Genomic DNA, 13055 nt, shown 5'->3' with positions numbered 1-13055 from the left:
GAGTCGATTGGGGCCGTGCCCAAAAGCCCAGAGCGTCAGTTTATGTGGCCATAAGGCTTATAAATAGCCCAAGTGTGCGGCATGTCTTGTGCATTTCGAGCGGATTTTTGTTAGTAGGGCAAAAGACATGGTGGATGACTAAAATTGATTTTATTTCTCTTATTTAGGAGATTGCCGTGGGGTAAAAACTATCGAGTTTATTAGTGCTTTGAATGCAATAGATGATACTATAATGAAAACATCTAAATCATAGAACTAGTGTTTGAGCACGAAACTAATCATACGAATTGAAAACTATGGACGTTACTACGAATGTGTCTTAGATATACATATACACATTATCAAGCAATGATTGCTTTCCTGCTGCTTCTAGTCGCAAAACTGCAACGTAATGTAATAGGAAGTCGCAAATGATAGTCGACATTAATACACAATAGTAACACAATCTATCGGATAATGGCACACTGAATCAGACGCTGATGAGTTGTTAGTAGCTAGTAAAAGTTGAACACGGCAACTCCTTTCGACCATTCGCAACATTCGCAACATTATTGGGAAAAGTGTGTGCTCTGCACAAGCAAATGGATTGCTTATCCAATCCCCCACTTCTGGGTAGAAAACTTAAGTGCAATATACTCAAGGAGTAGTTCAACATCTGGTCAGCTCACTTGGAAAAATCGCACTGGAGTAGTAGATATGTAGGTAGTAGGTAGTAGACAAAGACCGAGCAAACCAAAAAACCAGGGAGGCGGCCGCATACGAAAGCAAAGGCAAAGGCAAAGCCATGACATGTTACTTAAATGAGCAACTTTGTTGCAAACAATGTCGACAGCGTCTAGACTCGAAACTCGGGACTCGGGACTAGGAACTCGGGACCCGGGACTCAAGACTCGAGACTCCTGCGACAGGCAGCAGGACAGTAGCTCCCACACTCCCAGGTGGGAGAGATCCTTTCAGGAGCCTGGCGGTGGAAGATGGTGAAAGAGTGGGGGAAGGTTTACAAGGTAAATGCAAACTGACAGTTACGAAGCGGACTGCGAGAAAATCTTCTAATGGGCTGCCTCTGTGGGCATATCCTTGCTGGGGATGCTGGGTTTGCTTCTAAGTTCCAATATATATTCCAGTAAATGTTATTGATTGGATACAGGCGATTGTTTTTATTTAAACTTTTCTTATTTCTAGAGTTTCTTATACTTTCAAAAAGATTCAACTATTTACTTATATTACTAATAAGATACTAGCAGTCTACGTTACTGGTGTCATAGGCTCCCCTAATATGTAAGGGTATTATACGTTCCGATCATTACGTGTCCTTCTATTTCTTATTGCCGCTCTTGTTGTTGCAACTTGAGTGAAGTTGGCAGAAACAACAAACTGCAAAAAAAAAGGCGAAACAACCACAACAACATTGGCAATAACAACAAGCACAAGGACAACAACTTGGCCAGAAGAGCGGCATAAATGGTAGTGTGGGTGTGTGCCGAACGCAGTTTTCCATTGCATTTTTCGTCTACTTCGAACTTTTGCCCCAAAAAAGAAAAAAACACCAATGCCACGTAGCATTGGCCATCTCTTTCGGCCAGCATGTAGCTCTCTCTTTCGATTGCTTACCCTATTCGGTTGCATTTTGTGCACTGTAATCACGCAATCATGTTGCCCACTTCTGAACTCTTAATGGCAATCGGTGTAAACGTGCGCACAACTTTTCCAGCACCCAGATACCAACCTAACCACTTTTCCACCCGCTTTTCCGCCCAATTTTCCTAGTGCCCTGCTATCCAACAACAATGGGCTTACGTTGGTTACTCGATGCTCTCCTGAAAATCCTGCTGCCCTCTGTAGGTGGACATAAATATTTATCTTTTGGCACAAACTTGCTTGATATTTTAAAGCCCCCAGTCTCCGCCCGATCTTTCCAGCTTCCCCATTTGCTGTTGCTGTTGTGATGTTTGCCCCGTACACATAGTTTTCTACCAAAAACTTGGCAATGTTCGGTAACAATTTCTGCATAAATTACAGAGGACTGCAACATTAAGAGGTTGTTTTTGTTCCTCAAGCGGAGGAGGTGCTTCAGAATCATTGCAATTGCAGCTGGATTACTTGAAGAAAACTTGTGTAAATGGAAGTATTTGGGATCACAGGGTAGATGGGCGTTAAAGGATACATATAAAGGCACTGTAATCAAAACCAATCCCAAAAATTTATACCATGTGGCACAATGAAACTGAAACCTATAGAGATCGTAATCGCAAATGTTCTTTATGTTTTATTTGATATATAAAATTCTTTTTACATTTCATTGATTTCAGTTAATTTTCTTTAAAAGGATCTCTTTTGAAGCATTTCAAATTAATTAAGAAGAGTAAAAGGTCTGTCATATTCCGCTGTGCTTAACGTGTTTAAGGCCAAATAGAGCAATTTAAAATTTACCCCTCTTTCTACCGTATCAGTGTAAAAACTCCCACCTTAATACGTTTCCCTCGCAATCATTGATGTGCCCTCAAAGTGTCAGTGAGTGGAAAAACTTCGCCATAGTCTCTGCCATTCGTTGTGCCATGCAAAGCCAAAAACCGCAGCACAATAAAATATTTCGCAGCTCTTGGTGGGAAATCCAGTGGAAAATACTCAAAATGAAATGCACAATCAATGCGACACTTGGCCAAAAAGTTCAGACACTTGCGCAGCAACATTCCAGACACCAACACCGCCGACAATTGCGACAAAGTAAAAATATATATATTTATATATATATAGATGTATATATATATGTTTGGATTTATATACGAGTACAAAGAACAACTCCAGCTCGACACGTTAAATTAAAATGTCACATAAATCTTTGCGAAAAATTTCATTAAAATACGCTTACAGCGTATAGAACGCAATGAGGAACCCCGAGGATTGTCCCAGGAAAAGAAGGGATGAAATCCAATCCGACGAAGCAAATGCAAACCGCCCACATAGCCGCAAAACTTTGCACTTGTAGCGAAAAGGCCGGCCAAAGGATTTTGGATTGCGGAGAGGGATCAACTTGGATAGTCCTTGTCGGGCTAACTGGTTCAAAAATGGAAATTTTAATGGAAAAACTTGTAAACGCAAAATGGCAAGTGGTGACCCCGATCTTGAGTCGTCGAGCTACGAGTTGGGAAATGTTTTCGCAGACATGATAATTTAACAAGACAGAACGCTATAGTCGAGTTCCCCGACTATCTGATACCCGTTACTCAGCTAGTGTAAGTGCGAAGGACAGTTTTTGGCGGTTTGTGGGCGTTAGAGTGGGCGTGGCCAAAAGTTTTTTGGCAAATAGATAGAAATTTACAAGACTAATACAAAAATGAAAAAATATCAAAACATTTTTCAAAAGTGTGGGCGTGGCAGCTTTGGGCGGTTTGTGGGCGTTAGAGTGGGCGTGGCAAAAAGTTTTTTGGCAAATAGATAGAAATTTACAAGACTAATACAAATATGAAAAATTATCAAAACATTTTTTAAAAGTGTGGGCGTGGCAGCTTTGGGCGGTTTGTGGGCGTTAGAGTGGGCGTGGCAAAAAGTTTTTTTGCAAATCGATAGAAATTTACAAGACCAATACAAAAATGAAAAAATATTAAAACATTTTTCAAAAATGTGGGCGTGGCAGTTTTGGGCGGTTTGTGGGCGTAAGAGTGGGCGTGGCAACCTGAATCGACAAACTTGCGCTGCGTCTATGTCCCTGGAGTCTGTATACGTAATCTCAACTTTCTAGCTTTTGTACTTCCTGAGATCTCGACGTTCATACGGACAGACGGACAGACGGACATGGCCAGATCGACTCGGCTACTGATCCTGATCAAGAATATATATACTTTATATGGTCGGAAACGCTTCCTTCTGCCTGTTACATACTTTTCAACGAATCTAGTATACCCTTTTACTCTACGAGTAACGGGTATAAAAAGCAACTTGAAACTTATTTGATTTTTGATTAAACCAAAACTTTTTCAGCAACTTTGTTGTGACCACTACCTAGAGAATCGATGGCTCTTTCGCTGCAAATGTGAGAGTATTACATTACGATAAAGCCGAATTTAAAGATAGTTTCTTATAAAAGACGTTCAGCCAATTCTATTTCCAATGAAATTTCCAATGAAACGAACGAGATTCGAAATGCCTACCTGGGGAAATAAAGGCGCACAATTTCGCCGACATGTCCTTTGATGTGGTAACTGCAGGACGTATTCGGCGGATACCAGTGGGCGATGCTGAGGAAGATGCCCTCGCTGGCGCTGCTGTCCTTTAAAGAGTCGGAGCTCAGTAGCCAGTCGCAGACGCCGTGCTTGATCCCGGCCGTTTCCACATGACCTGGCCAGTTGCCAACGTTGAAATGGAAGCCTGTGTTGAGCAGCGGACCCGCCGGCGAAGTCACAAACTCTACATACATGTATTGTGATGTGCCTGTCGGATATGCAAATGGTTTAGATGGTGGGACTCGATGGGGACACCCATGGCTACCATGCAAGGTCTGCAAGGACTTCGCTTTGCTACTCACCAATAATGCTGAATGGGAACTTGCCCAGGCCGCAGAACTTTCCAATCAGCGGCGAGTGCTCATCACGTCCATCGTAGACGGCCAACCAGTCGTAGGGACAGTGCTCATTACCAGATCCTATCGGCCTGATGGGGCAGGTCATCACGTTCTCACACCTGCAATATGAGAATAGTCACTTTATGATTACTGCCGCCTTTGTTACGTTTATGGAAGCGTTGAAAGGGTAAATTCAATTTTTCCCAACGCTGACAATTCAATAAAAAAATTGAAAAAGTGAACAATTAAAAAACTCACGTTCCACAAATAACGAAGAAAATAAAAGGCAGAAAAAAGGGCATAAAAAGTGAGGCTGGCAATTGAATAACTGACTGAGTGCTGATGCTTTTAGTGCCTGGCGGGAAATCCATGAAAAAATGCTGCTGAAACAGGGGCGCAATCGAAAAGGGGAATTTTTGAGTAAAAGTGTAAAAACCCTAACTGATTTTCATGTAAGAATAATATTATAGTTTACTTTGGTGCAGAATTTTAATTTGATTTATTAAAGAAAGGTTTTATGCAAAGCTCTAATAACTGCGTTTAGTTGGGACAATTTGTTCTCTTCTTGCTCACTTAAAGTTCAGAAATAACTTTGCGTTGTTTCAATCTTACGCAGACAGATTAGTCGACTTTTCCATTTTCCAAATGCTTTTAGAATGGACTTGAATAATTGATTCGTAAGCTTCATAACTACGCCCATGGTCATGACATTCATTTGCACTTTGCCAGCCCGAGGAAGTCGGGCAAAAAAAAATAAAGTTCTCCGAGAAAAACAAGAAAAAAGGCTGCGGAAAATCCAAAGCGTCTGTTCTGAAGCCTTTTCTAATTTCTTGCGTCAGACAGTCGAGGATGCTCTTAATTTTTTTTTTTTTTTGCTGGCCGTCTGGTCGAATAGCACATAACCCTGACTCACGACCCAAAGCACTGGGCCTCAGACAAAGTGACCTTTGTGCCCGTCTATTGATGATGGCCACGATGACGGGAATTCACAATTTTACTTCCCCCTTGCGGAGCACACTGATTGGTGGGCAGTTCAAAAGGCAAATGAAATGCCTCTCACCTGTGTATATATGTGTGTGTGTGTGTGTGTGAATGTGAACTTTCTAATTGAAAGCTAACTTTGGCAATTACGAACTGAACTTTAATCAAATAGAGACCGATTCAGTGAGTCAAAGCCGGAGGCAGTTGAATGTGATTGGGCAAGTGAAACAAAAATACCAATTTAATTGACAGTTCCATTGAGCCTCTTTCCGCTTTCCCTGCATTCTCGGCCATTTCTTTTTTTTTGTGTAGCAATCGATAGAAAGTTTTTGGAGCAAAGTTTTGAGCAACTTTTGTATCTATATCCATCTATACGTTGCAGAAAGATAGATTTCTATTAGCTAGTCGGTTCGTTTCAGTCAATTTAATCACTTTGTCAGCAAGTTTTTCCCAGAGTCTGCGAAGAGCTAATCCAACTTATTGATAATAAATGCGTTGTTGGCCAGAAAGTTGATTACAAAGAAGGGGGGGCAAGGAAAATGGCTGTTTAGTCTGGGGTAAAACTTTTTTCGCCCAGCCGTTGGGATGGTCGGCAGGCAGCACATAACATATCAAAAAGAGCAAAGGAAAAACGAAGCGTAAAAAAAACATCAACTGACTGGTAATAATTTCGGCATATTAAAAAACTTTTTTACTCGATGACTTTTGCATTTGTTTGGCATCCGGCCGTCGAAGTTTTGCCGACTAAATTTTTCTGCTGTGATGGCAAGAATATTTTTTTATTTTTTTTGGTATAGCGCAAAGGAATTAGGAATGTTGTTGTGTGGCTTGTATTCTTTGACAGCCGAAGGAGCTGTGCAATAAACTGAAGTGATTTATAAAACAGCGACCACACGAGGGAACTTTCTGCTGACTCGGCATCCATTTCGTATCTCAAACTGGAGCTCTACCGAACAGGTCGGGTTTTATGAACTGGATTTATGGCGCATTTTTACCAGGCTTTTGCGGATTATGTTGATTGTTTGGATGTGGAGCGCTGTGTGCTGGCAGGAACTTCAATATTTGATTATTGGTGGTGTTATTTCTAAACTCCTTTTTAACCTTTTTCTATGATGCTCCGGATGGAGCATTTTCCTATGTGAAACTCGATGCCAGAGTAAATAGCTTTCCAACTGCAGAATATATACTCCCAGTACTGGGGAAAAGTTTTTAGAATGCCAACATCCCAGCATGATTAGCTCCTTGGCAAAGGTTTGTTTGTCTAATCCTTTCCAGCAGGCCGAAAGTAACTTAGACTTGCAAATTAATACACACTTTGGGGGGATTTAAGCTTGAGTTCTCCCCATTTTCACCCCCTTCCTCTGCAGTCAGTTTGGGGACCCAGCTCAAAGTTGGCAACTTTGACATGCGTCTGTCGCCCTCAGCATTTTGCCTCCTGCCAAAGGACTTTGCGAAAGGTAAATATTCAAATTGAATCTATAAAAATAAATTGAATGTTGCTTATCTAATTCCGACTTGCTGTTGCTTGATGTGCACGTGCTGGGCTGGAGAATAGGAAACGGTCGAGGAATCGGGATCGGGTATAGGAATGAGAATCGACAGGGGTCCAGTGGGGGAAGTATGCTGACTCCAGAATTTGCACATCAAACAAGCTTAAAGATACTCGGCCACTTCTGCCGGCCATTTGTGCTCGGAATGTGCAAAGTGTTAAAAGCTGATGGTTTTTACCACCCAACCATTAAATCCCCAATGGCCCGTCGGAATGGACGGGTAAGAAGCTTTGACCCTTACCACCCAGCCTCATTACTCCGAGACTCCATGATAAAGCAAATATTTTGTGAAAGGTCATTTTGGTTAAGCAAATGTAAATTGTATTTCGCGACAAAGGGTGGGCAAGGGATTCCAAGGGACGAGGGTCGATACTACTAAAATATGGAGGTTCTGATTCAAGCCAAAATTAATTTCCAGGTGCGCCAGCTAATGAATTCAAGTTTCAAAATGCATATTTATGTGTTCCGTAGCTAATACAAATACAGACATTTTTGGGATAACTGCTATATAAGAGTGACCCATTACAAATTCAATGGACGTGCATTTTGGGCAAAGATATGCATTTGTAGGTGGTTCGAATCGATTCCTTCCCCAGACACTTTCATCATTTTGGCATTAATATTACCAGACAGCCATGACAGCCCCCACCCATCTCTTCTCGCCACAATTCGAGGCCAACCTCACTCAAAACGTAATCCTTTAGCCAATTTCGCCAGACACAAACACACAGATGGGCGGAAAGTCGCAGATATAGAAGAGAGGAATCCGATTCAGAAAGTGACGCATACAGATAGATACGGTGGAAATGCAAGCCGAGGACATGTCGCCAACGTTTTCTAGCAAATTGGTGCCAATTTTTGCGACGAACGCTCTGTCAAATTGTCATTGTCAGCGTGCCAAATGCATTACAACAACACAAGCGGTGGCAACAACACACTTTTTGGGCCAAATGTCGTCGAATTTTGTGGATTGTGCAATCGGCGTGCCAAAATGACAAATTACAGGGTGTTGCATTTAACACTAATTTGGATCCAAAAAAAATGGCAAAGATAAATGGAGGTGAAATAAATTTGCATAAATAAAATAAACTTTTTCAACGCGCTCCTGATGGCATTATGATTTTCCGAAGCAGAAAGAATATCTATGATTATGTTAGGTATTAAATTGTTTTTAAAAACAAATGCAATTGTAATAGTTTTTGCTGCATTAAGTGAACATAACATATTCATATGAAATTAATAGTGATGGTCTAGCCATCATTTAATTCTATTGTGGCTTATTACACTTTGTGGGCCAACTCACCTCTGACCATCCACGGCAAACTGCTCATTCTGCAGATACAGTTTGATATATGGCTGGCGAGTGTGCAACTTGTAGCGACAGTTCAGGGCCCGAGGATATAGGCCAGGATACGCGGGCGATTGCACATAGCAGGTTTGCAGGCGACAATCCCGATACTCCCGTTCGCAGTAGGACCTGGTGAGGAAAAAAACAAATATAGTATATGTAAACATTGATTATATAATTTAATTTGTTTCAAATTGGTTATATCACTCAAACCCCCCGGTGAAGGCTTCACCCAGGAGGCGTTCTAAATGATCCTTGGAACTTTTCGGGTTCGTTTGCCCATTCCTTTGACTGCGTCAAGGAAGCCAGAAAATTGTGTTCAGTGATTTGGAAAACCCTGTTCCACTTTCCCGCCAATTTCCCTTCTACAAATGTGCGTTTTTTGCAGGCTTGTAAAATTGTTGTAAATTACAACAAAAGATTGTGTGTTTAAATTTGATTCGTTCTGAGTTTTGTGCGTAAAATTTTCCATTTGTTTAAGTATAACAAACGAAAAATCATTCAAAGGAGAGGCCAGCTTAAATATGATTACCATTTTTATTCCCTTTTCCCACAACCTCGTCCCTATCCACTCCTATCCCTCCACTCTTTGTCTCAGCCAATTTGCTTTGGTTTGGTCTTCAATTGGGTTTGCGTTTTGGCCTGGTTGCCGAGGCGCGTGACTGCAAAATTAGCATAAAAATCATATTGGCCATGTGGGGGATATGAAGCGGGAATTCCGCCATTCCACAATTCCACATGGAGAAGGTCCTCGAGGTCGTCCTTGATGGGATCTTGAAAAGCTAGCTTTTGACGCCAGTCAAAGTGGGAAAATATTGGCGCAAGAATGGCTCTAGATGAGAAAATAAAAGCAATACATTCCCATACATTTCAATAACCGTTTACAGGATTTGGGCTTTAATTTAAATGGTTCGTTTAGTTTGCGAGGAAATACTCCCTTGTACTGCTAGGACAAATGATATTCTGACAAGTTCTTGAATTCGTAATTAATGTGTGTGATAAACAATACGTTTGCATGCCCGCAAATTACAGAAATTCATATCTGAATTATGGTTCTAACTATCACATCTAACTAACTTAAACAGATATTAATGACAGCTTTACCATTTCAATTTGAAATTTGTTCCTATTCCAAGTATCATTTGCAATGGCAAGTTATTCGAGAAAAAGCCTACTTTGAGACTTTATACTTGCAGACTTTTCTGCTTACAGACACTTGCATGCATGTGCACAAATATCATCTGGGTAAATCTAGCATACTCCGCCCCGCTTCGTTACTTTCAGCCGAATCTTTGCTTAAAACTTGCAACTTATTTTATTAAGATAAAAGTTAGACTGGCAGAGCCATGGGGAAAAAATGGCAACTCCAAAAGGAGAATCAAATAAAATTTAATGTCTGCAAAGTTTTATTTTTGTCAGGATTTCGGGTGGGAGGTGCCAGTCGTGCCCAACGAAATGAATTCTTCTCTTTGGTTTCAATTGCCGACTTTTTCAGTCATCCTTCAGGCGGAAATCCCCCCGATTTCCCGCTCGCGAATTTTATGTTTGCCGCAGTGCAGAAAGCACAAGTAATTCAATTTAATGCGACCTTCTGTTGCCGGATTTTCTCCGCCGTTTTTCCGACTCGTGTATGATTATGAAATGTGCCAGCGAACCGAAGACAAGCCCCATTGTCAGAATGCCGGTCGTCAAAAATATGCCCACCCTAGGCTCAATATTTCAGTAATAAAATTGAATTAGCGCCGGGGCTATATAAAAGAAAAAAATCGAAATCCCAAAAGAGCCTCTTTGGAAACCCATTCGATTACCCGTTTGGTTTTTTTTTTTTTTCATGTGGAGTGGATGTTAGCCATTTACTCACCCTTGAACAACTTCGCCGCGACGATTTGGATATAATTCCGGATGTTGGCCATATCGCAGATAGACTTCGGTTTGCTGTTCCGCGCGTGAATCGAATGTGAAGTAGGTCTGCAATGGGGAGATAGAGAAAAGTGCGGCATGAGTGGACAATGGCTGAAAATCACGTATACGCAGTGTGTGCCCGCGCAACGCCCACTTCGCCCACCTCGCCCGCTCTTGCTGATGAATTTTGTCAATTTCCCTCCAGCTTGGCTCGGCGTCAGACAATTGCGTGATTCGCCCTGGCCCCGCCCCCTTTTCCACCCACTTTTCTGGCCTCTTTTCATGCCATGGCATGCCGCATGGAAATGTGCAATGTCATTTGCTTGCCCTGCAACCAGCGCCCACATAAGACTCCGAGTTTTCCACTGAGCCTCTGCCATCCTGTTTGCCTGTTGTTCCATTGCAACGGTTGCCGTTGCCTCATCAGCGCTAATGATGTGCTGCAGTGACGTAGGCAGCTGCCACGCCCACATCACCGCAGGCCGCACCCAACGCCCACGCAGCTGGAAATGGCCAAAAGAAATGAAGGCGAAAAGAAAATGTGGGAAAACACGGGGGTTACAAAAGGGTAACGAACCAAGATGCCTGAACAAATATATTCCAGAATAATAATGGTTAAAACTTATTCAAGGCTGCTCTTTTATTATGTGCGCTCCCATCTTTAAACTGGTTTTTAAAGCTTTTCAAATTGATTTTATTTCTCTGTAGATATGTAATAAAATAAACTATGTTAAGGCATAGCTTTGCTTTGCATTTGAATTATACAATTTTTAATAAATACATTTCTAGAATTGAAGAATAACAATGCATTCATTTGTTTTTTCTATTGTTGCAATACCATTTCGACCAAGTGTCTTTTGCTTTGAAAGTGGCAAACATTAGAATAGCAAACACCATTTGTTCCACGGCCCATTCAATAGGCTAAATAAAAGCAATGATTATTGCCAATTTGTGAGTTTTGATTCGATTTGGTTGCTAATCGAATTCATGTTGCACGGATATCAAAGTCGAAATTATCGACGGACAGCCGCAAAAGCGATTTCCTTATGCGACCCGACCCACTCCTCTTTCACTTGCCGCAAAGTCAACGTCATGGCTATCAATTCTCCCCGTTCCCAAATTGCGCCGCCGTCCATGATGGCCACATAAACCTCGTTGGCCATTTTCCATCGTGGGTCATGGAGGATGGAGGAGGATTGCGCCGGGGGATCGCAATTGGCAGGGGATGGGCAGGGGAGGAGCAGGGGTAATGCACATGTCAATATTAAATGCGTTACCGGCGTCAATGACGTTAGCGCCACTTAACGATGTGAACAATGGCAGACACAGGCTCGTTTCGATTTATCCAGATGCTGCTCACGTGGATACCCAACCGCTCTGGCCACCCCAAAGATAACCCCTTGCTCGAATGCAGTATATTTATGCAGATGTATATATACATACATATGTGCGCTTACACCGTGAAAAAATTTCGATAGTTCAATGCTGTCTTTAAAATATTTATGTATTTGCCGACAATGAATGTCATATATCAGCGAAATATTAATTTTCTGTTTGCTAAAGCATGTTACGAATGCAATCGCCTAGTATTTCATGGTTTTATATACAATATTGTTAATATTGAATTTAGCTATACAACATTTCCATTGTTAATATTTGACAACTCGCGGTGCAGATTTTGAATGCTCTGCTGATCCCGATTCGCTTGATTATGATGGCGATGATGGTGATGGCGATGGCAGTGGAGATTATGCCGATGATTTCCACGGTCGTCCTGCCGTTAATGTCCTGACAAATTTGCGCTCGAATAAATTAAAATTTCAAACTGATTTGTTGCCGCCTCTGCTCTTTGGCGTCGCGTTTTTGTGAAATTATTTTTGATTTATTTCGCATGGAATTTATGTTAATGCGAATGCGAAATTATTTCGTTTCCTCTGCCGCTGCCACTGCCACTGCCACAGCCACTGGGCGGTGCTTGCTGACTTGTCGCTCATTAAATTGTGTTATTACATTGCCGTAGCTGTCGCTTATTTTTATTTATTACTGAGTAATACCCCTGGCCCGCCAAACCGACGCACTCGCGCCGAATAAGTGGCAAAAAGTTCCCGTCTGCTTAACGCAGAAACAGAAAGCGAAATATAAAAAATAAAAAAACGAATACAAAGCGCAGCATCCGCCAACTTTCAACTTGCAACTTCCAGCGAGCTTGGAGAGTTTTCATAAATATTTATGACTCCATTAAGGTGTGCATAAGACACACTCTGGAGGGGGTGTCCTGTCCTGCCGGAGGACCCACAATCCTGCCGCCCTCTCCAGCTTGTTTGCTCCGGAGCGTAAAGTGTGGAGTGTGGAGCGTGGAGCGTAGAGCTTGGAGCACTCATTCATGGCTTTAGTCGGTTGTTTGTGTTTGCACATCCATGCAACTTGTTGTAAGCCGGGCCATAAAGCCAATCGCCTGCATCCAATACGCACTGCGAAAAGAGGGGGCAACTATTTGACTTTCGGATTGAACGGAGCAGGATGGCCGGAATAGAGCTATGGATATTCACGGGGATGTGATTTCGAAGGCTATATCATTATGATGGAATGGGGGAGATTGGAAAAGTGGTTTGGCGATTGGCAGATGCTTTGCTTCGGAGGAGTATATATTTTTCATAAACAAACTATCCTTAGAATCGCATCAGCAATTACAACTTCTGTTCGAAATCGGACTTAT

The 13055-nt window shown here is 41.9% G+C and overlaps 1 protein-coding gene across 5 annotated transcripts in view; it reads right to left on the bottom strand.

Annotated features, from left to right (window-relative positions):
• The window catches only part of LOC6530536, a 55186-nt gene that overhangs the window by 4412 nt on the left and 37719 nt on the right, over positions 1 to 13055 (bottom strand). For all 5 annotated transcript variants that reach the window (XM_039372037.1, XM_039372036.1, XM_039372038.1 and 2 more), the window contains 4 exons: positions 10299 to 10405; positions 8393 to 8566; positions 4523 to 4677; positions 4149 to 4428 (listed from right to left, as the gene is read on the bottom strand). In XM_039372037.1, coding sequence (XP_039227971.1) covers positions 4149 to 4428; positions 4523 to 4677; positions 8393 to 8566; positions 10299 to 10405 — 716 coding nt within the window. The remainder of the gene's footprint in view (positions 1 to 4148; positions 4429 to 4522; positions 4678 to 8392; positions 8567 to 10298; positions 10406 to 13055) is intronic.

This window comes from Drosophila yakuba, chromosome 2R, assembly GCF_016746365.2.
Source record: "Drosophila yakuba strain Tai18E2 chromosome 2R, Prin_Dyak_Tai18E2_2.1, whole genome shotgun sequence".
NCBI classification, from domain to species: domain Eukaryota; kingdom Metazoa; phylum Arthropoda; class Insecta; order Diptera; family Drosophilidae; genus Drosophila; species Drosophila yakuba.
Note: the sequence above shows the minus strand (reverse complement) of the source record. Positions and strands in the feature narration are given on the sequence as shown.